At 41.8% G+C, this 25,365-nt stretch overlaps 1 protein-coding gene across 1 annotated transcript in view; it reads right to left on the bottom strand.

The window, feature by feature from the left end:
• Window positions 1-25,365, bottom strand: part of LOC115005847 (transcription factor COE1-like) — a gene marked incomplete at its 3' end in the record, with an annotated part of 121,953 nt that overhangs the window by 79,444 nt on the left and 17,144 nt on the right. Inside the window, exons 2-5 of the mRNA XM_029427817.1 lie at window positions 15,441-15,597; window positions 13,725-13,788; window positions 11,226-11,281; window positions 422-495 (exon numbers count right to left, since the gene is read on the bottom strand). Coding sequence (XP_029283677.1) covers window positions 422-495; window positions 11,226-11,281; window positions 13,725-13,788; window positions 15,441-15,597 — 351 coding nt within the window. The remainder of the gene's footprint in view (window positions 1-421; window positions 496-11,225; window positions 11,282-13,724; window positions 13,789-15,440; window positions 15,598-25,365) is intronic.

Consider the following 25,365-nt stretch of genomic DNA (forward strand, 5'->3'; position numbering starts at 1 on the left):
GGTGTGTGTTATAGGTGTGTGTGTGTCCTATTTTTACCCCCCCCACCCCACACCCCCCCAACTCTTCTTCTTCTTCTTCACTCCTCAGTCTGAAGCAGTAAAACCATTAACTCTCAGACGACAGCAGAGACACGCGGGGCAGGAAACGTGTTGATTGGTGTGATGAACATCCAACCAACAGCTGTTCTTTTTTCTCTTAGTGATACACACACACACACACACACACACACACAAACAAGCCAACAAACGGTAACTTCTGTGAATATTTATACCATCTTATACCATTTTATCTAACCATCTTTCATACAAAAATGCAGCTCAAAGTGCTTTAATAATATAAAAAATATCTATACAATTAAACTAGGATCAGCACCTTTAAACACACACACACACACACACACACACAGCGCTGTGATCTTACCTGCACATGATCTCGTGGGTGAGGAGGACGCGGCACATCTCGGGGTTCTTGTCCTGACCTTCGTACAGGATGGGCTGGTGGGACAGAAGCACAGACAGGAAGGTGAGTTACTGAAAGAAAAGTGTCAAATATTAAAACTAAAGTAACAGAAAAGAAAAGTTTTCCACACCGAACGCTTTAACCTTCTTATCTCAACACATTTAAACGTCGGTTTTGGACGCCGAAACAGTGAAAACATATTTATTTTTGTTAACAACAAGTTTCCTGCAACGTCAAAATGATGTGTTGATTTCTACAGGTGTTAGTACACACAGACAAACCAGTTTACTCCACAGACAAACCAGTTTACTCCACAGACAAACCAGTTTACTCCACAGACAAACCAGTTTACTGTACAGACCAAACAGTTTACTCCACAGACAAACCAGTTACTGTACAGACAAACCAGTTTACTCCCAGACAAACCAGTTTACTCCACAGACAAACCAGTTTACTCCACAGACAAACCAGTTTTGTACAGACAACCAGTTTACGTACAGACAAACCAGTTTACTCTACAAGAACAAACCAGTTTACTGTACAGACAAACCAGTTTACCTCCACAGACAAACCAGTTTACTGTACAGACAAACCAGTTTACTCCCACAGACAAACCAGTTTACTGTACAGACAAACCAGTTTTACTCCACAGACAAACCAGTTTACTGTACAGACAAACCAGTTTACTGTATAGACAAACCAGTTTACTCTACAGACAAACCAGTTTACTCTACAGACAAACCAGTTTACTCCACAGACAAACCAGTTTACTCTACAGACAAACCAGTTTACTCCACAGACAAACCAGTTTACTCCACAGACAAACCAGTTTACTGTACAGACAAACCAGTTTACTGTACAGACAAACCAGTTTACTCCACAGACAAACCAGTTTACTCTACAGACAAACCAGTTACTCCACAGACAAACCAGTTTACTTTACATTCCAACCAGTTTACTCTACAGACAAAACCAGTTTACTCCACAGACAACCAGTTTACTGTACAGACAACCAGTTTACTCTACAGACAAACCAGTTTACTGTACAGACAAACCAGTTTACTCCACAGACAAACCAGTTTACTGTACAGGACAAACCAGTTTACTCTACAGACAAACCAGTTTACTGTACAGACAAACCAGTTTACTCCACAGACAAACCAGTTTACTGTACAGACAACCAGTTTACTCTACAGACAAACCAGTTTACTCCACATACAAACCAGTTTACTCTACAGACAAACCAGTTTACTCCACAGTACAAACCAGTTTACTGTACAGACAAACCAGTTTTACTCCACAGACAACCAGTTTACTGTACAGACAAACCAGTTTACTGTACAGACAAACCAGTTTACTTTACAGACAAACCAGTTTACTCTACATTCAAATCACTTTCCTCTACAGACAAACCAGTTTAATGTACAGACAAACCAGTTTACTCTACATTCAAATCAGTTTACTCACAGACAAACCAGTTTACTCTACAGACAAACCAGTTTACTCTACAGGACAAACCAGTTTTACTCTACATTCAAAACCAGTTTCTCTCTACATTCAAATCACTTACGCTACAGACAACCAGTTTACTTCTCTACAGACAAACCAGTTTTACTGTACAGACAAACCCAGTTACTGTACAGACAAACCAGTTTACTCTACAGACAAACCAGTTTACTGTACAGACAAAACCAGTTTACTACACTCCACAGACAAACAACCCGTTTACTGTACAGACAAACCAGTTTACTCCACAGACCTAACCAGTTTACTGTACCAGACACACCAGTTTACTCCACAGACAAAACCAGTTTACTGTCCAGACAAAACCAGTTTTACTGTAAGACAAACCAGTTTACTCTACAGACAAAACCAGTTTACTCCACAGACAAACCAGTTTACTCTACAGACAAACCAGTTTTATCCACAGCCAAACCAGTTTACTGTACAGACAAACCAGTTTACTGTACAGACAAACCAGTTTACTGCCACAGACAAACCAGTTTACTCTACAGACAACCAGTTTACTCACAGACAAACCAGTTTACTGTACAGACAAACCAGTTTACTCTACAGACAAACCAGTTTACTCCACATACAAACCAGTTTACTCTACAGACAAACCAGTTTACTCCACAGACAAACCAGTTTACTGTACAGACAAACCAGTTTACCTCCACAGACAAACCAGTTTACTGTACAGACAAACCAGTTTACTGTACAGACAAACCAGTTTACTTTACAGACAAACAGTTTACTCTACATTCAAATCACTTTACTCTACAGACAAACCAGTTTAATGTACAGACAAACCAGTTTACTCTACAGACAAACCAGTTTACTCTACATTCAAACCAGTTTACTCTACAGACAAACCATTTTACTCTACAGACAAACCAGTTTACTCTACAGACAAACCAGTTTACTCTACAGACAAACCAGTTTACTCTACATACAAACCAGTTTACTCTACAGACAAACCAGTTACTCTACATTCAAACCAGTTTACTCTACATTCAAACCAGTTTACTGTACAAACAAACCAGTTTACTCTACAGACAAACCAGTTTACTCTACATTCAAACCAGTTTACTCTACAGACAAACCAGTTTACTCTACAGACAAACCAGTTTACTCCACAGACAAACCAGTTTACTCTACAGACAAACCAGTTTACTCCACAGACAAACCAGTTTACTGTACAGACAAACCAGTTTACTCTACAGACAAACCAGTTTACTCCACATACAAACCAGTTTACTCTACAGACAAACCAGTTTACTCCACAGACAAACCAGTTTACTGTACAGACAAACCAGTTTACTCCACAGACAAACCAGTTTACTGTACAGACAAACCAGTTTACTGTACAGACAAACCAGTTTACTTACAGACAAACCAGTTTACTCTACATTCAAATCACTTTACTCTACAGACAAACCAGTTTAATGTACAGACAAACCAGTTTACTCTACAGACAAACCAGTTTACTCTACAGACAAACCAGTTTACTGTACAGACAAACCAGTTTACTCCACAGACAAACCAGTTTACTGTACAAGACAAACCAGTTTACTCTACAGACAAACCAGTTTACTCTACAGACAAACCAGTTTACTGTACAGACAAACCAGTTTACTCCACAGAACAAACCAGTTTACTGTACAGACAAACCAGTTTACTGTACAGACAAACCAGTTTACTGTACAGACAAACCAGTTTACTCCACAGACAAACCAGTTTACTGTACAGACAAACCAGTTTACTTTACAGACAAACCAGTTTACTCTACATTCAAATCACTTTACTCTACAGACAAACCAGTTTACCTCTACAGACAACCAGTTTAATGTACAGACAACCCAGTTTACTCTACATTCAAATCAGTTTACTCCACAGACAACCAGTTACTCTACAGACAAACCAGTTACTCTACATTCAAACCAGTTTACTCTACAGACAAACCATTTTACTCTACAGACAAACCAGTTACTGTACAGACAAACCAGTTTACTGTACAGACAAACCAGTTTACTCTACGACAAACCAGTTTACTCATACATTCAAACCAGTTTACTGTACAGACAAACCAGTTTACTCTACAGACAAACCAGTTTACTCTACATTCAAACCAGTTTACTGTACAGACAAACCAGTTTACTCCACAGACAAACCAGTTTACTGTACAGACAAACCAGTTTACTGTAACAGACAAACCAGTTTACTTTACAGACAAACCAGTTTACTCTACATTCAAATCACTTTACTCTACAGACAAACCAGTTTAATGTACAGACAAACCAGTTTACTCTACAGACAAACCAGTTTACTCTACATTCAAACCAGTTTACTCTACAGACAAACCATTTTACTCTACAGACAAACCAGTTTACTGTACAGACAAACCAGTTTACTCTACAGACAAACCAGTTTACTCTACAGACAAACCAGTTTACTCTACAGACAAACCAGTTTACTCTACATTCAAACCAGTTTACTCTACATTCAAACCAGTTTACTGTACAAACAAACCAGTTTACTCTACAGACAAACCAGTTTACTCTACATTCAAACCAGTTTACTCTACAGACAAACCAGTTTACTGTACAGACAAACCAGTTTACTCCACAGACAAACCAGTTTACTGTACAAGACAAACCAGTTTACTCTACAGACAAACCAGTTTACTGTACAGACAAACCAGTTTACTCCACAGACAAACCAGTTTACTGTACAAGACAAACCAGTTTACTCTACAGACAAACCAGTTTACTCTACAGACAAACCAGTTTACTGTACAGACAAACCAGTTTACTCCACAGACAAACCAGTTTACTGTACAAGACAAACCAGTTTACTCTACAGACAAACCAGTTTACTCTACAGACAACCAGTTTACTGTACAGACAAACCAGTTTACTCCACAGACAAACCAGTTTACTGTACAGACAAACCAGTTTACTGTACAGACAAACCAGTTTACTGTACAGACAAACCAGTTTACTCCACAGACAAACCAGTTTACTGTACAGACAAAACCAGTTTACTTTACAGACAAACCAGTTTACTCTACATTCAAATCACTTTACTCTACAGACAAACCAGTTTACTCTACAGACAAACCAGTTTAATGTACAGACAACCCAGTTTACTCTACATTCAAATCAGTTTACTCCACAGACAAACCAGTTTACTCTACAGACAAACCAGTTTACTCTACATTCAAACCAGTTACTCTACAGACAAACCATTTTACTCTACAGACAAACCAGTTTACTGTAGCAGACAAACCAGTTTACTGTACAGACAAACCAGTTTACTCTACAGACAAACCAGTTTACTCTACATTCAAACCAGTTTACTGTACAGACAAACCAGTTTACTCTACAGACAAACCAGTTTACTCTACATTCAAACCAGTTTACTCTACAGACAAACCAGTTTACTCTACAGACAAACCAGTTACCTCTACATTCAAACCAGTTTACTGTACAGACAAACCAGTTTACTCTACATTCAAACCAGTTTACTGTACAGACAAACCAGTTTACTCTACATTCAAACCAGTTTACTCTACAGACAACCAGTTTACTCTACAGACAAACCAGTTTACTGTACAGACAAACCAGTTTAACTCCACAGACAAACCAGTTTAATGTACAGACAACCCAGTTTACTCTACATTCAAATCAGTTTACTCCACAGACAAACCAGTTTACTCTACAGACAAACCAGTTTACTCTACATTCAAACCAGTTTACTCTACAGACAAACCATTTACTCTACAGACAAACCAGTTTACTGTACAGACAAACCAGTTTACTGTACAGACAAACCAGTTTACTCTACAGACAACCAGTTTACTCTACATTCAAACCAGTTTACTGTACAGACAACCAGTTACTCTACAGACAAACCAGTTTACTCTACATTCAAACCAGTTTACTCTACAGACAAACCAGTTTACTCTACAGACAACCAGTTTACTCTACATTCAACCAGTTTACTGTACAGACAAACCAGTTTACTCTACATTCAAACCAGTTTACTGTACAGACAAACCAGTTTACTCTACATTCAAACCAGTTTTACTCTACAGACAAACCAGTTTACTCTACAGACAAACCAGTTTACTGTACAGACAAACCAGTTTACTCTACAGACAAACCAATTATTCTGCAGAAAACCAGTTTATTGCATCTAAACCAGTTTACTTTTCACAAAAACCAGTTTACTTCACATTTACTCCACATGTAAACCAGTTTATGAACCAGTTGAGTGCACATGTATACCAGTCAATATATAAATAAGTTCACAGATAAACAAGCTTCTCCTAAAAATGTCAGGGTGATCGTATGAAACAAACCCAGGAAACTGCTGTTTGTCACGCCTTAAAGTTGGTTGTACAGGAACGACATTTTTAGGGACTTTTAGTTCCCCGTACTTTAGAACCAGTTGTGTTGTTGGATGGGAACTAATCAGAGATCGGATGTGTTGATACAGTATGTGCCCCCCCCCCCTCTCCCCGCCCCCCCCAGCACCAACAACAAAGTCAAACATGGCCTCCAAACACCACCACCTCCACCACCTCCCCTTTTGGTGGTCTCAGCCTCCTCCAGCCTTCCCAGAATTCCCTGCCAGATGGCAGGCAGCGCCCCAGGATGAAGCCCCCCCTCCCACACGCCTCACCCCCACCGAGCTGTCATGTCAGCGTCCGGATGACGGATGACCGCTGTGTGTGCGCGCGTGTGTGTGTGTGTAATACCCTGGTGGTTGTAAATGAACTCCAGTAAGAGTGTGTGTGTGTGTGTGTGTGTGTGTCCTCCCTCCTTCTTCCCCTCTCTTCCTACGATGACCTACCACTACCTCATCCACCTTTATAGTCAAAACAGACCTCCGCCCTGCACACACACACACCCCCCTGGGGTACAATACTTTTAGGATAACGACCACTTCTGCATTATTGATCCTGATGCTGGCTCTGTTCCTCTGGATTAAAATGCTCCAGTTTGACCAGGAGGGATGTGGATTGCATCAGGGACACACACACACAGACGCGCTCACACACACACACCACATACTGTGTGTAGATTTGCAGGTCGATATTTATACATCATCATTCCTGATGCAGGACTCCCGTGAGTGTGTGTGTGTGTGTGTGTGTGTGTGTGTGTGTGTGTGTGTGTGTGTGTGTGTGTGCATGTGTGAGCGTGCACGCTGTATTTATCTCTCTCTGTGAGGACGATTGTTTTTTATCAGGGAAACATTTGAAAGACTTTGGAAAGTGAGGACATTTTATAACGTGCCTCTGCACGTTATAAAAAACTTAGTAAAGTTTTAGAAAGTGATTTTAAAAGAGAAGATATTCTTTGGATACTTGGGACATTTTTAGAAATTTTATTTTAATAAAAGTGGATAAGAAGTTATTTCTGGAAAGTGAAATAGATTTAAGAAATGTCCCCACTTCACAAAGTGGGGACATTTCTTTAGAAAGTGGACATTTAGGACAGTTTTCCAAAACTTTTTAAGGACACTTTCTGAAAGTGTATATTAAGTTAGAATAGTTTCTGCAAAGGGACAACTTTAGGGGGACATTAGTTTATAAAGTTGACAGTGAGGAACAATGTGAGGAAACCCCATCTCTGAAAGACATGTTGGGAAAGTGAGATCTCAGCGATCGGGAACATTTGGAGTCCCTACATTACAAAAGCTACGCACTGTCCCACTGTCCCCACTGTCCCACCGTCCCCACCGACCCCGCCGTCCCCACCGTCCTCACCGTCCTCACCGACCCCGCCGTCCCCACCGTCCCCACCGTCCCCACCGTCCCCACTGTCCCACCGTCCCCACCGTCCCCACTGTCCCACTGTCCCCACTGTCCCCACTGCCCCCCCGGTGTTCAGAAGCACGTTCTGTGGACATTTGTCACTTAGTCTAAGTTTGTACGAGGGTCCTCGCAAGTATAGAAACCTGCGTGTTCAGCGGAGCATGTGAAGACTGTGAGTCTCAGATTTGTTGCTCACAAACATTAGTTTGAGGCGCGGCAGCTGAAGTCCCGCTGAGCGATGTGTGAAGCTCCTCGCTCAGAGGACTCGCTCGGCGCTGCAATCTGCATTAATTCAGCCGCCGCTCGCTCTGACAATCCCACGGACGCCGGGCCCCTAACACGCCCGCGGCGGGGTTTTATCGATCCGCGGGGACTCCAGCCGACCCGTCTGTTAGGTCTGACTGCCCACCAATGGGGTGTCATGTAGTGGGAGGTGAAGGTGGAGACGTGGGGGGAGGGGGGGTGTCATAGAGGGGGAGATGTCAGGATTATTGTCTCCAGTGTGCCGTCGCTGCGCCACATTAGGGCCTATTGATCGGTTTCCATGGCTGACGCTTTGTCGAGGAGCCGCTTGCTACATCGATCGGTGACATGCCGACAGGGCCGACCAGAGGGGGGGGGGATAAATAAGCAGGAGGGGAGGCTGGGAGGACGGGGGAGGCTTAAACAGGTGTTTGGACATGATTTATGTTTGGGGGGTTTGATGTACTGTAAGTGAGGCTGATGAGGCTCCAGCAGAATGTGCATCAGTAACTATGACGACATCAGAGTTCTCTTCACAACAACCTCCGTCTCTCGGCAGCGACAGATTTTATTCTTTAGACTTTGCAGAATATTTAGTTCTTTTGTAATGAATGTTTCTTCTTCTGGGTGAGTTATTATATTATGTTATTCCTGTAAACGATATGATGCATTATTATTTCATCCTGCACCTCTTATTAAGTATTTCCCTAAATAACGTTGTGTTTTGGAGCCAGGTAGAATCATCCAGTGCAGTGCAGGCTGCTCGTATATTATATATATTCATATTAATATTGTATTATTCACTCACTTATACAGTTGTGTGTGTCGGGTAGGGTTTGTGCTCTGAGTGCGAGTGTAGTTTATGAAATTATAGATTTGAACTCAAACGTTTAAACCTTTCAAATAAAATAAATAAGTAATATTAACCATCGACACAACAAAAGCTGCAGTTCAGTCTAAAGTGTGAAGGCAGGTTACTGTGGGTACTGTGGGTGTGGGTACTGTGGGTACTGTGGGTTACTGTGGGTGTGGGGTACTGTGGGTACTGTGGGTACTTGTGGGTGTGGGTACTGTGGGTACTGTGGGTACTGTGGGTGTGGGTACTGTGGGGTACTAAAAACCGAGAGACACGGCTGGAGAGGAAAACTGCAGAGTGCTGAGTTCAGGAAAGTGAGGAGGAAGAAGAGGAGGAGCAGGAGGTTTAGACGGTGTTTCAAAATGTCCACTTTCTAAAATAAACGTCTCACTTTTTGTAGTTAAAGTTGAGGACGAAGATGTTATGTTATTTATGATTCTTTCATTTATTTGCCCTAAAGTGTGTTTCAGTGTGTGTTTCAGTGTGTGTTTCAGTGTATGTGTGTTTCAGTGTGTGTGTTTCAGTGTGTGTTTCAGTGTGTGTGTGTTCAGTGTGTGTGTTTTCAGTGTGTGTTCAGTGTGGTTTCAGTGTGTGTGTTCAGTGTGTGTGTTTCAGTGTGTGTTTCAGTGTGTGTGTGTTCAGTGTGTGTGTTCAGTGTGTGTTTCAGTGTGTGTTTCAGTGTGTGTTTCAGTGTGTGTTTCAGTGTGTGTTTCAGTGTGTTTTCAGTGTGTGTTTCAGTGTGGTGTGTTTCAGTGTGTGTTTCAGTGTGTGTTTCAGTGTGTGTTTCAGTGTGTGTGTTTCAGTGTGTGTTTCAGTGTTGTGTTTCAGTGTGTGTGTTTCAGTGTGTGTTTCAGTGTGTGTTTCAGTGTGTGTGTTTCAGTGTGTGTTTCAGTGTGTTGTTTCAGTGTGTGTGTTTCAGTGTGTGTTTCAGTGTGTGTGTTTCAGTGTGTGTTTCAGTGTGTGTTTCAGTGTGGTTGTGTTTCAGTGTGTGTGTTTCATGTGTGTGTGTTGCAGTGTGTGTGTGTTCAGTGTGTGTGTTTCAGTGTGTGTGTTTCAGTGTTGTTGTTTCAGTGTGTGTGCGTTTCAGTGTGTGTTTCAGTGTGTGTTTCAGTGTGTGTGCTTCAGTGTGTGTTTCAGTGTGTGTGTTTCAGGTGTGTGTTTCAGTGTGTGTTTCAGTGTGTGTTTCAGTGTGTGTTTCAGTGTGTGTGTTTCAGTATGTGTGTTTCAGTGTGTGTTTCAGTGTGTGTTTTAGTGTGTGTTTCAGTGTGTGTGTTTCAGTGTGTGTTTCAGTGTGTGTGTTTCAGTGTGTGTGTTTCAGTGTGTGTTTCAGTGTGTGTGTTTCAGTATGTGTTTCAGTGTGTGTTTCAGTGTGTGTTTTTCAGTGTGTGTGTTTCAGTTTGTGTGTTTTAGTGGTGTGTGTTTCAGTGTGTGTTTCAGTGTGTGTTTCAGTGTGTGTGTTTCAGTGTGTGTGTTTCAGTGTGTGTTTCAGTGTGTGTGTTTCAGTGTGTGTGTTGCAGTTTGTGTGTTTCAGTGTGTGTGTTTCAGTGTGTGTGTTGCAGTGTGTGTGTTTCAGTGTGTGTTTCAGTGTGTGTTAGTGTGTGTTTCAGTGTGTGTGTTTCAGTGTGTGTGTTTTCAGTGTGTGTTTCAGTGTGTGTTTCAGTGTGTGTGCTTCAGTGTGTGTTTCAGTGTGTGTGTTTCAGTGTGTGTTTCAGTGTGTGTGTTTCAGTGTGTGTTTCAGTGTCTGTGTTTCAGTGTGTGTGTTTCAGTGTGTGTTTCAGTGTGTGTTTCAGTGTGTGTGTTTTAGTGTGTGTTTCAGTGTGTGTGATTCAGTGTGTGTGTTTCAGTGTGTGTTTCAGGTCAAACGATATGAAAGGAGTCCATCAGGGAGCGTCAGTGTGTTCACAGAGGCTAGCAGTTTCCCTCTGCTGCCAGTCTTTATGCTAAGCTAAGCTAACCAGACTCCAGATGCCCAACACTGTGTTATTCCTGTTCCTGCATTTTTAACTGATGACCGTTGATCTGTACTTGTATAATAAATGTTTGTTAAGTGTCTACATCCTTCTCTATGTGTTGCACTAACACACATTTTCTGGATTATTATCTGCGTAAACATCTCACTGTGAACTTATGCATCACATAAGATCAGTAAATAAATATACAATAAGACAATAAGATATAGATTTAGAATATATATATACAATATTTTGATGGATAAATAAGATGCAACAATAAAATCCGGAAATTACAATTAGAGGTTTGGAGGTTTAGCATCCAATAAAAGGTGTGTGAGTTCATAGATGTTAAGGAATAACAAGCTGAATGTTTCTGTATCTTCTCACCTGTTTAGTCATGGAGTCGATCAGCCGAACAAAAAGATCCTGTTCTGTCCTGATGCCTGGAAAACACAGAAAACACACACATCAGTCTGCTGAAACACACACACACACACACACACACACACACACACACACACACACGTGCATGCATTAGCGTGTTATGCTAATGCGAGGCAGAAGAACAGGCAGATTCCTCGCAGTGTAAATGACTTCTGTTATTATTTATGTCCCGTTTGTGTATTTATGTTTTCTGTAGCTCATCTCGTCCGGGCTACGCTAACACCCCCCTCAGCAAAAACAAACATTAGCGCGGCTCCAGAGCTGTTTATTATTTATAGGCCACGCCGCCTTTAACTGCCGAGCCCCCGGCCCCTCCCCACCGCCCCCCTGCTGCCTTTTTTCCTCAAGGATAACAAGGAATCCTCATTCTCCGACAAATTAAATATCAATCAGGATTGCTTGTCTTTTATTAGCTATGCATCCGAGCGTAAATGTGACACGAACACGACATGGGGTGGAGGAGGCAACACCTGTTAGCGGCGGAGTCGCTCTAATTGTATTCGATGCTGTGGGCTTGTTTTCTTTCCCTCTTCTTGTTTTTGGGGCCGTTTCCTCGCAGCTTCCTGTGCTTTCTAATTGACATGATTCACTCCTCTCAGTGCTGAGCAGTGTGCAGCCTAAATGGCGGCTATCCGTCGCAGGTTGCAGATGAGGTCAATTACCTCCGTACGATGCTAATCCGACGATGCCGACTCATATTAGAGTGATTCATCCCCCTTTGGAAGAAAACGCTCTTTTATGTCCCACTTTATCTGGTGTTTCTGCGGGGGTCTGAGAGCATTACGGCCGCGCTGCTCCTGCAGCTCTGGACCGCTGCCAGCACAAAGCAGGACTGTGTGTTCTGAATCAGAAAAAGATCCTTCCACTTCCCCCGACGGACAAAACAGAGTTCAGGTTCGGTTAGTTGTCAGGTATTCCAGATGTCTGTGTGTGTGTGTGTGTGTGTGTGTGTGTGTGTGTGTGTGTGTGTGTGTGGTGATAATGAAAAACTTTTTCCAGTCTTAAAAACGGCACAGTTCTCTTCAACTACCCGTCTGCCGAGGTGACCTTTAATATAAATTCCTTCTCACAGATTTAATTCATGCAGGAAAGTTCAACTCAGACGGTTCCACCTGTGGGAGCGCGGTCATTACCTCCACTTCATCAATCAATACTGAAACACCTGAGCTGAACAAAGACTGACCTACACAAGTGCCATTTAAAGAAGGAGAAACTCAGATTTAATTTCATGCTGTCAATCAGCGTGTGTTCACACGACTGTCAGCAGGAACCTGCAACATATAGATTTCTATTCCACCAATGTGCTTCACCAGAGCTGCCGCCTGATTATCTTTACGTTTTACACCCAGGAAGTGAGACACCTCCGCCGGATCTCACGGGAAGGCGTATAAATAGCACATTTAACAAGCTTTTTGTGTCATTTAACACTTTCTCAGTCCCGACTCGTCGCAGTTTTAAACACGAGATTAGCGTTGTGTAGTGTTGTGGTCAGCTTCAGGAAAAGATCGGCTTCAAATCACTTGGTTTGTTACGTAAATCAAGTCACGCAGCCAACGTTGTCTTTGGGTCTCACGCGGGACGTCTGTTTGCCCCCGACCTCCTCGCTCTTTATACTGCGTCACATGACTTCTGGAGTGCTTGCTCTCAGCGTCTAATATTGTGATAATCACGCAAAAATATTTTATGGAAATGCCGTGTTATCATTTAGCAGGATGCAGAGACGGATTATGATGTGTTCAAATGTCATCTTGTAAAATCTAGTTTATGGTAAGAAACTTGAATAATTGTTGTTTACAGATGTTTACAGATGTTTGCAGATGTTTACAGATGTGTGCAGATGTTTACAGATGTTTGCAGATGTTTGCAGATGTGTGCAGATGTTTACAGATGTTTGCAGATGTTTACAGATGTTTGCAGATGTTTGCAGATGTTTACAGATGTTTGCAGATGTTTGCAGATGTGTGCAGATGTTTGCAGATGTTTGCAGATGTGTGCAGATGTTTGCAGATGTTTGCAGATGTGTGCAGATGTTTGCAGATGTGTGCAGATGTTTGCAGATGTTTGCAGATGTTTGCAGATGTTTGCAGATGTGTGCAGATGTTTACAGATGTTTGCAGATGTTTGCAGATGTTTGCAGATGTGTGCAGATGTTTGCAGATGTTTGCAGATGTGTGCAGATGTTTACAGATGTTTGCAGATGTGTGCAGATGTGTGCAGATGTTTACAGATGTTTGCAGATGTTTGCTATATAAAATATATATCAGCTGAGTTACGAGCGGTTTACAGAAACAGTCTGAAGTGTCGTGACGTCCCGACTACACGTCGTATATCTGTACGTTACTGCTTGTTGTCATCATGTCAACACTTTACACGCGTGCCTCCGGGAGCGGCTACATCCTGTGCTTTGTTATAACAGTATTATTACTTCCTGTGCAGACTCACCGTTGCTGTAGAGGAGCTGTAGCCTGTAGTGGATCCCGTTGTTGGTCTTCTCTCCGTTGTACTCCTGTCACACACACACACAAAACACACTTTACACCACTGTGACGAAGGTGTGAGAATAAAACATTTACAGTGGGGCTGCGATGCTCAGCAGGCCGAGCTGTGAAACACGTGGACACGCGGCGCTCGTAGCCAGTTCTCTGTCATCTCAACGTTCCAAGAAAACATGACGTTAAAGTTTGACCAGCAGTCTCTCTGCCGATACTGATACTAGATATATATATATACATATTTATACGATAATGCTAAGAATAAATACACTTTTTAAACCACAGTTATGAAATAAGTTAAATTTAAAAATGTTGGGAGTAATAATCTGACACTGAATCTAAACGATTATTTCGAGTCAAAATAAGGAAATATAAAGTAAAATGTTGACATTCTGAGAAACAAAACGTTATCTCTTCACAAATCTCCTTTTGGTCTTTCTATGTTATAATCTTATAATAATGTTATAATATAAAACATCATAATTAAATCTCTAAATCTGTTTTTATCCAGACACCAACGTCCACACCTCACAGAAGATATGTATTACTGCACGTCATATCCCATAATATATCAACACATTACAGATTATGTTAATCTGAATATATAACAGTGAGCACCTGCTGCTCATCAACATCACTTCCTGTCCTGGATCAATAAAGGTTGATTTGATTTGATCTTATGTTACTCTTCTTCATGTCTCTTCTCTCCTGACCTCCCTCACCCCGTCTTCTTCTTCTTCTCTTTATTTATTTAACTCCTTTTTATTTCAGCTCTCTCTCTTTCCGTCTCCGTCAGTCGGCCACTCGGTGCCAACTGTGCCTGGGAGTGTTGGCTCAGTCCCAGTGTGTGTGTGTGTGTGTGTGTGTTGGGGGGGTATCGGGGTGAGAGACTAGAGGTCAGAGCCGAGGTGAGTGAGTGGGTGTAGAGGAGGGGAGGGTTTCAGTGCCAGCTGGCAGCCGATCAGACACAAACCCGGCTGTCTGATACCATCCTCAGTTTATTAAGTATTATTAGTAGTCGTTGCAGTATTTCTATTTTATATGTTGCAACACATTAAAGTCTTAAAGTCTGACTTCCTGTCTGAGGCTCTCAGCTACGACCCCATTGGTTCCTCGTAAACACGTAAATCTGAGCAAATATTTATAGTTTGAACTGAGAAAACATTTATGATGATTCTCTATAAAACATACGATAAGAAATGTATTTATTATTTATATTAATAATGAATCTTTTTATTTTTTTGTCAAATGTTTGTCCTTTGATGAGTTCGACAAACATGACGAACGCTTGTTATTGTTTAATTAAACGTATATAATTATTATTATCTATTTGTTTGTGGGACACGTTGTTTAAAAGAATACAGCAGGTTGTTGGTCTTCCCTTAAACTTCATAAAGAATTGGTCTGTTCCACATTACTCGACAGTAATGATATATAATAATATTATATTATATAATATAATATATAACCCACGTACAGTTGTTATCATGATGGATAAACAATGTTACAGTTAAAATCATCTTCAGATTTTAACCGTAATTAAAGATTAAATCGTTTCGCCTCAGATTTCATGGAACAAACAGGAACAGCTGTCGGGGACTACTTCCAGCGGCGGCTGAATCCACGTTTATTAGCGTCTGCGGTACGGCGTGACTTTAAAGGTCACCTTGTCTTTCTCCACGAAGTCGATGTAGGACGTCCGCTCGATCTCCACCGGCTGACCCTGCCGGTCGTACAGCGCCAGCACGAAGTGGAAGAAGTTGGACTTCCTCAGGTTGGACGGCGGCTGCTTCTCAAAGTGAGCTCGGGCCAAACCAACGCCGCTGAAACACAGCGAGAGAAACAGGAAGTCGTTACTTAAACACACAAACTGGTGGAAACTTTTATAATATGTCTTCAGAGGAGAAGTTATGAATACTGCACACTATTTATGATGTTACAATACATATTATTACAATACACGCAGAGTCTCTACGTGATGATTGATATACATATATATATATATATATATATATATATATATATGTATTTATATGTATGTAAAAGTATTTACACCTTTCTCAACCATATTTATTATTGTTGTTGTTAGAGGAGGAGGAGGAGGAAGAGAAGAGGAGGAGGAAGAGGAGGATGAGGAGGAAGAGGAGGAGGATGAGGAGGAAGAGGAGGAGGAAGAGGAGGAAGAGGAGGAAGAGGAGGAGGAAGAAGAGGAGGAGGAGGAGGAAGAGGATGAGGAGGAGGAAGAGGAGGAAGAGGAGGATACATCACATATAAATGTCCGTGTGTTCCATCTGAACTTCCTCTCAGGAACATTTGAAATCGCAGCTTCAGATCAAAGTGTTTGATGTTTCTGGATCTTTCAGGTCCCTGATTCTGATTGTTGAACTTTCATTCGCTCGTTCAGTTTCTTTCATTTCCGTGACGCCGAATCGGACCGTAAGTGACGTTAGTTCCAGGACCGTCTTCAAACTCGGGCTTCATGCGTAAAGTTTAGAGACTGCACGTGTCCAGACCGACGGAGACACAAACACCTGGAGAAGAAGTCAACCCTGTATATCAACCATCATTCGTTTCCTTCCTTATTATTATAACTTGTTTCTACATGAAGTCTGATCAATTATCACGAGCGGTTTGTGAACAGCACGGGAGCCGAGACGAAGACGAAGACGAGGATGAAACAAAGCAATAAACTGGACTCACTGACGGGCGATGAAGAGTTACACTGATCCTGGTTCAGCAGAATCAGAAGGAAATAAAATAAAACATTTACGTGGGGTTCCCCAAGGCTCTGTGTTAGGCATCATACTTATATATAAACGTTAAGCTATACGCAGATGATTCAGAAGTATTCTGAGGAGAATTTAAGGGTATTGTGAGAAATGTTAACATTTCTAAAACATCAGATGAGACTTAAGTTTTGTTAATCGTGTTCCAAATTCACAAAGCAAACTTGAAACTGAAATCAATTTGACATATTCATTATAAAAATATGAAAAGTAAAGTGCCTCATTTTATTTTAGAAAATGAAGGATTTCTTAAATCAGGCACATTTCACATCGTGTACTTATCGAGTGCCAGTACGCAGGAATACTCACAGTACGCAGGAATACTCACAGAACTACTGCAAATGTAAGTGTTGTACTTCAACAGTCGACAAATCGTAATGAGATCCAACAAGTTATGAAACAGACTTTATTGCCAAATGTAATTTAAAGAGCAACATTTATCCACTAATGTTGATTTCTACGACCTGATGAGGTCAGAGGTCATCATACGTTTGATTTAATGCCATATTGTTGTCTTTGAATCATATTCGCTAAACTCTAAAAAGGCTTTTAATGAGAAAACATCAGCGAGTTACTTTCAGCAGCTGATTTTAGGAAAAGTGGATAAAAATCCTTTTTGATCCTGAAAACAAATCGATGCTCCTGCAGGAGGCGACCTCCGCTCGGAGCAGCTCTCAGTCCGCTCTCAGAGCGTCGGGGGGGAAACGCTCAAAACAACATCCGAATATTTTTACATCAATCTCATTTCCCTGCTCGTTTTGTTTCCTAAAACGCTTTATGATCAATATGATAGATAAATATTTATTCATGCTCGGGGTTTGTGTTTGGAAGCCTGCTCGCTCTCCGTCTCCCGGCTCGGGGGTGTATTCCCCCGACGGCACATTAATACAGCCGTGACCTTTCTGCACCTCCATTACCGACGCTTAATGCCTCATTTGTAGGCCAGTTTGTTGGAAGCTAATTCTTCCGACTCGCAGCGTTTGGCCGGGAGGACGGTGGCGTCGAGAGTCTGCAGAGAACCTGCAGGAGGAGGAGGAGGAGGAGGAAGGCTCAGGTGTGTCAGTTAGGTCAGAGTCTGTTTTAAAAGAGTCAGAAAACACAACAGTGTTAAAATAAGAAGTAACACCGAGAGGAATCACAGCGCGGCAGACGTCAACACACAACACACACATCACTTCCTGTGAGAACAAACCTCCAAGCGTCTGTTTTCTATCCACGTTGCTATTGTGATGCTTCCAGAGGAGCAGGAAACATCACATTGTTACATTAAGTTACACTACATTACATTAAGTTACACTACATTACATTAAGTTACATTCAGTTACACTACATTATATTAAGCTACACTACATTAAGTTACACTACATTACATTAAGTTACATTCAGTTACACTACATTACATTAAGCTACACTACATTAAGTTACACTACATTACATTAAGTTACACTACATTACATTACATTAAGTTACACTACATTACATTACGTTACACTACATTAAGTTACACTACATTAAGTTACATTCAGTTACACTACATTACATTAAGTTACACTACATTAAGTTACACTACATTAAGTTACATTCAGTTACACTACATTACATTAAGCTACACTACGTTAAGTTATATTCAGCTACACTACGTTACATTAAGTTACACTACATTACATTAAGTTACACTACATTACATTAAGTTACACTACGTTACACGTCCTGTAAGGAAGTGAAAGCACGAACACAGTCCTGCAGTGTAAACACATCATCTGCTAAACTTAAAGTATTAAAAGTATCTGTACTTATTATATAATCGGATGATTGTTCATCGTAATGTGAACCATTTTATAAATATTATATATATTATGGAGCTCAAATGATCAATCAGCAGGAAGTTATTGCTATGTTGATAATTAATTATTCTTTTTAGTCATATTTCTAAACTCACAGGTTCTAAAATGTGCTTCTTATGATCTACACTCTACACTGGCTTCCAGTAACTTTTATACTTTAAGGTCCTCCTTGTGTACAAAGCCCTAAACAGAACCGCACCAAGTTACACTGCCAACTCTCTAATCAACTATGTGCCCCCAAGAACATTACGATCATCCACTACTGGTTTATTACATGTTCCCACAAACATCCAAAAGAAAATTGGGGATGCAGCCTTTATCAATTATGCACCAAAGCTATGGAACACTTTACCTGCAGACATTAGGGAGGCAAGCTCGCTCAATATCTTCAAAAGTAAAAACATATCTCTTTACTTTAGCCTTTTAATAGTGATATTTTATATCTCTTTACTTTAGCCTTTTAATGGTGATATTTTATATCTCTTTACTTCAGCCTTTTAATAGTGATATTTTATATCTCTTTACTTCAGCCTTTTAATAGTGATATTTTATATCTCTTTACTTCAGCCTTTTAATAGTGATATTTTATATCTCTTTACTTTAGCCTTTTAATAGTGATATTTTATATCTCTTTACTTTAGCCTTTTAATAGTGATATTTTATATCTCTTTACTTTAGCCTTTTAATGGTGATATTTTATATCTCTTTACTTTAGCCTTTTAATAGTGATATTTATATCTCTTTACTTTAGTCTTTTAATAGTGATATTTTATATCTCTTTACTTTAGACTTTTAATAGTGATATTATATATCTCTTTACTTTAGCCTTTTAATGGTGATATTTTATATCTCTACTTTAGCCTTTTAATAGTGATATTTTATATCTCTTTACTTCAGCCTTTTAATAGTGATATTTTATATCTCTTTACTTCAGCCTTTTAATAGTGATATTTTATATCTCTTTACTTTAGCCTTTTAATAGTGATATTTTATATCTCTTTACTTTAGCCTTTTAATAGTGATATTTTATATCTCTTTACTTTAGCCTTTTAATGGTGATATTTTATATCTCTTTACTTTAGCCTTTTAATAGTGATATTTTATATCTCTTTACTTTAGTCTTTTAATAGTGATATTTTATATCTCTTTACTTTAGCCTTTTAATGGTGATATTTTATATCTCTTTACTTTAGCCTTTTAATAGTGATATTTTATATCTCTTTACTTTAGCCTTTTAATAGTGATATTTTATATCTCTTTACTTTAGCCTTTTAATAGTGATATTTTATATCTCTTTACTTTAGCCTTTTAATAGTGATATTTTATATCTCTTTACTTCAGCCTTTTAATAGTGATATTTTATATCTCTTTACTTTAGCCTTTTAATAGTGATATTTTATATCTCTTTACTTTAGCCTTTTAATAGTGATATTTTATATCTCTTTACTTTAGCCTTTTAATGGTGATATTTTATATCTCTTTACTTTAGCCTTTTAATGGTGATATTTTATATCTCTTTACTTTAGCCTTTTAATGGTGATATCTAATTATAAAAGAAATCTAACTATATTTAAATGCTAAATCTAAAATGCTATTTTTATAATGGTACTTCAGACTCATTACATCAACACTGTGATTATTGTACTGTAAATGCTCTTATTCTGTCTAATCTTGTACTATGTTTTTGCTGTGAAGCACTTTGGGCTGCAATTCTTGTATGAAAGGTGTTATACAAATAAAGATTATTATTATTATTATCATAACGGCCATTTCTTACTATTTTCTGACATTTCCTAGAGGAAATAATCAGCATAATATATAATATACATTTAAGTGCAGTTTCTTTCGCACTGAGACATTTAAATATATAAAACACCAGTGCTGAGATGCTTTAACAACAATCAGACATCAGAGATCACAGCGGAGCGTTGAGCAGCTGCAGACACGGAGACTTGAAGATCCTGTCTCCTTATTAAACTTATACGTTATTATTTACTGTTACGATCGGAGCTCATTTAGAGCTGCTCAATGGTCACGAGTGGATCAGAGTTCGTCTCACGTCTTCACAGCGACGTCACTTTTCTTGTATTGGTTGGAATATTCTTGCCTTTAATAAAATCTTTTTAGTCTTCAAACATGAGCAGAAGTGTCCTGACGTTTCATGTGTGACAAAGAGCTGATGAAATGTCCCTTTTAACGATAAAACAAACGGACTGCAGTGGATCTGGCACCTGTTCCCCCCAGAACCAAAAGCATCACTTCCACCACTAAACCATTATCCCAATTACCCACGAGGCTGTGCAGCGGCCGATCGCCACCTCTCCTCTCCGCTCTGCCTCCGCTCACAGAGCTCGTTAGCATTATTATTATTTCAATTATGCTAATTGTGGCTGCATCCACTCGTCGCAGCGCCTCGTATCCGGCTGTTAGCACTTGGCACAAGGTGTAATAAAAACAGTATCGATGGCACACGGCGAGCTTGAACATGCCCGGAGTGTAAATCACACGCCAGCAGCCAGAGAGGAAAACACACACACACACAGAACAAACACACACACACACAGAACAAACACAGGGCCGCGGCCGGCGATCTGCACGTTTCCACCACAAAGCCTGAAATTAAAGGTCAGCGGGAGTCGTGTCGAGCACTCTGCAAACAATTACTGAGGGAGACAGCCGGCGTGTGTGTGTGTGTGTGTGTGCAGTCAGTTCATATCACACACACTAAAGAAATGCACCGCCTGAATATTGCAATAAAACCTGCAAGCTTGATCTTCTCTTGTCTCAGATTAAGAGGAGGATCAGCAGTCAGAAGCCTCTTACACACACACACACACACAGTGAGAGAGAGTTACTATCATGAGGCCGGAAGAAATAATGGAGGAGAAGAAGAAGAAGAAGAAGAAGAAGAAGACGAAGCAAGAATGGAGGAGAATAAGAAAATGAGATGAGGAGGGTCGAAGAAGATGAGGGAGCGAAAAATAGCTCCGATCCAGCTCTGCCAGCCGTAGCCTGCTACGCCGCCGACGAAGGCTCAGCGCCTTCTGCATCCGCCCAAGCGCATGCGCCTCCGCCCGCCCCGCTGGCGCTGCCTACGCGCCCCCGCCTCCGCTCCTGAGCCTCCGCCTCCTCCTACGCCGCCTCCGTCTCCCCTTCTCCGCCGCCGCCCCCACGCCCGCCGCGCGCCGCCACGTCTCCCTCCGCTACTGGCTGGCCCGCCCCGACGACCTGCCTGCGCCGCCGTGCCCGCACCGGCGCCTCCGTCGGCCCCTCCTCAAGCCGCGCCGTCCTCATACGGCTCCGCCTCCGCCGCCACCCCGCGCCGCCGCCGGCGCCCGCTACTCCGGCGGCCCCTCCTCCGCGCCGCCGCCGCGAAGCAGCGCGAACTCGACGACGAAACGCCGCAGCCGAGCGCCACGCACAGACGCAGGACTCAGCCGAAGCGAAACGACGCCGCCGCGCCGCCGGAAACGCTAGACGATCAGAAGAAGAAGGAAAGGGAAGAACAAGAAGGAGAAGGAGAAGGAGAAGAAGAAGAAGAAAGAGAAGGAGAAGAAGAAGAAGAAGAAGGAGAAGAAGGAGAAAACTTAACGTAACTTAACTGCGAATAAAGACCTGATTCTCAGCATGTTGCACAAAGTTCCAAGTCTTCACCTGCTTCCAGATTCAGAGCAACAGAACTTTATTGGAAGTGGAGCTCAGATCTCCACAAAATGTTCAGGAGACGGAAATGTGTGTAAAGTGATGGTGGTTTGAGTATTTCACCAGGATACTGGCAGACATGTGAGATGTTTCCTGCAGACATGTGAGATGTTTCCTGCAGACATGTGAGATGTTTCCTGCAGCTCTGAGCAGCTTCACTTTAAGAAGCAGCAGCAGAGTCCGGACTGAGGGACACGTGTGATGAAGCAGCGCTGTGGAACAAACTCAGTGATAGAATAACTCCTGTCTTCTCTGCAACAACACAGACACAACACACATACAGACACACAGGTACAGACACACACATACACATACAGACAACACATACAGACACACAGATACACACACACCACACACACACAGATACAGACACACACATACAGACACACAGGTACAGACACACAGATACAGACACACACAGGACAGACACACAGGTACAGACACACAGATACAGACACACACAGATACAGACACACACAGGTACAGACACACAGATACAGACACACAGATACAGACACACAGATACAGACACACACACACAGATAGACACACATATACAGACACACAGATACAGACACACACAGGTACAGACACACAGATACAGACACACAGATACATATACAGACACACATACAGACACACACACACACAGGTACAGACACACACATACAGACACACAGATACAGACACACAGATACAGACACACACACACACACATACAGACACACACATACAGACACACACATACAGACACACACACACACAGATACAGACACACAGATACAGACACACACACACACATACAGACACACAGATACAGACACACAGATACAGACACACACACATACAGACACACAGATACAGACACACACATACAGACACACAGGTACAGACACACAGATACAGACACACACACACAGATACAGACACACAGATACAGACACACACATACAGACACACACACACATACAGACACACAGGTACAGACACACAGATACAGCCCACCACACATATACAGACACCCCACACACCCACATACAGACACACAGTACAGACCACACAATACAGACACCCACATACAGACAACACACCCCACAGATACAACCCACTAAGACACACACATCACAGACACAGATACAACGACACACACACCACTACAGACAACAACACATACAGACACACAGTACAGACACACAGATACAGACACACATACAGACAACACACATACAGACACAAAGATACACACACATACAGACACACAGATCCGACACACATAAACACACGTACAGACACCCAATCAGACACACAGATACACAACAACACATACAACACACAATACAACACACACATACAGACACACAGGTACAGACACACAGATACAGACACACACATACAGACACACAGGTACAGACACACAGATACAGACACACAGATACAGACACACACATACAGACACACAGATACAGACACACAGATACAGACACACAGATACAGACACACACATACATACAGACACACAGGTACAGACACACAGATACAGACACACACATACAGACAACACACAGATACAGACACACACATACAGACACACAGACAGACACACAGTACGACACACAGAACAGACACACAAATACAACACACACCTGTACAACACCCAGAGCACACAGTACAACACACAGATACAGACACACAGATACAGACACACACAGATACAGACACACACAGATACAGACACACAGATACAGAGACGCTCTGACAGAGAACTACAGTAGCTGTAAAGTGTTTGTGAGACAGATTTTTGGTCCAAAAACACAGGAGCCTACATCTCCCATAATGCACCTGGATAGTGTCTTTCAAACTCCACCCAGACTGCATGTGAGACATTTGTGTAAATTAGATATTTTCGATTTGCTCACTAACATTTGTAACTTCGTCTCTGGTTCTTGCGAGACGTGAAAGAGTTTAAGAGTGAAATGATCTTCAGAAATGTTTTGATTGATGTTAAAAGATGTCCCAGTTTCACACAGAGTACAGGATGTGGTGAGACCACACACACTCCAGCTCCCACCAGGTTCCACCTCCAGCTGTGAGACTTTTTGGAGCCCATGTTTGAACTGCTGCAGTTTCCAGCCACATGCTGAACAAGAGACTCGTGTTCAGACTCGTACATGCAGCACGGCGCTGGACTCATCCTGTCCAACACGAGACGTAACTTTAAATTCTGTCTTTCATGTTAAAACGTGCAGAAAGAAAACACTGAGAATCACCCCACACACACACACACACACACACACACACACACACACACACCACACAGTGACATTAATCAAACAGGAGATGGAGTGTGACCGCTGTTTGAGTCTTTAACCAGCATGGCCTGCCGCCTCACACACACGCATAAATACACACACCAGCCTAATGAGCCGTACAGCACACACACACAACACACACACACACACAACACACTCTGTCTGGCTCGCTGCCAGTGTGTTAATCAAATAAACTGGATGTTTAAATCTGATTCAGTGGGAAACAAACTCAAAAGGACAAAGCAACAGCCGAAGCCACAGCACACCACACACACCATACACACACACGCCCGACAGCACACACACACACACACACCAACACACCAGCCGACAGCACACACACACACACACATGCCCGACAGCACACACACACACACCACCACACAGCCCGACAGCACACAACCACACACACCCACACACAGCCCGACAGCATCATCACAACAACACCACAGCACACATCCCGACAGCACACACACAACACAAACTCCTACATCCACTACACACATCACACACACACACACACACACACACAACACACACACACACACCACACACAACACACATCACACTACACACACACCACACGACCACCACTGCCCTCAGCACAAATCACACACACACCGTACATCACATCGACATCAAAACCACACACACAGCACACACATCCCTACAGCACCACACACACCACACAACACACAAGCACTACAATCATCACTACAAAGCACACACAAACACACCTCCCTACTCAACACAAAGTCAGCATCACACACACACATCACATCCTACATCCACACACACACACACATCCCTAACAAAGCACGACAAAGCACACACAACAACACAAACAACAGAGCCCACAGCACACACCACACACACACCACACCCAGCAAACACACACACACACACACACACACACACACACCACACCGAACACACACACACACACACAC

The sequence above is a fragment of the Cottoperca gobio genome, unplaced genomic scaffold (assembly GCF_900634415.1).
Source record: "Cottoperca gobio unplaced genomic scaffold, fCotGob3.1 fCotGob3_37arrow_ctg1, whole genome shotgun sequence".
NCBI classification, from domain to species: Eukaryota; Metazoa; Chordata; class Actinopteri; order Perciformes; family Bovichtidae; genus Cottoperca; species Cottoperca gobio.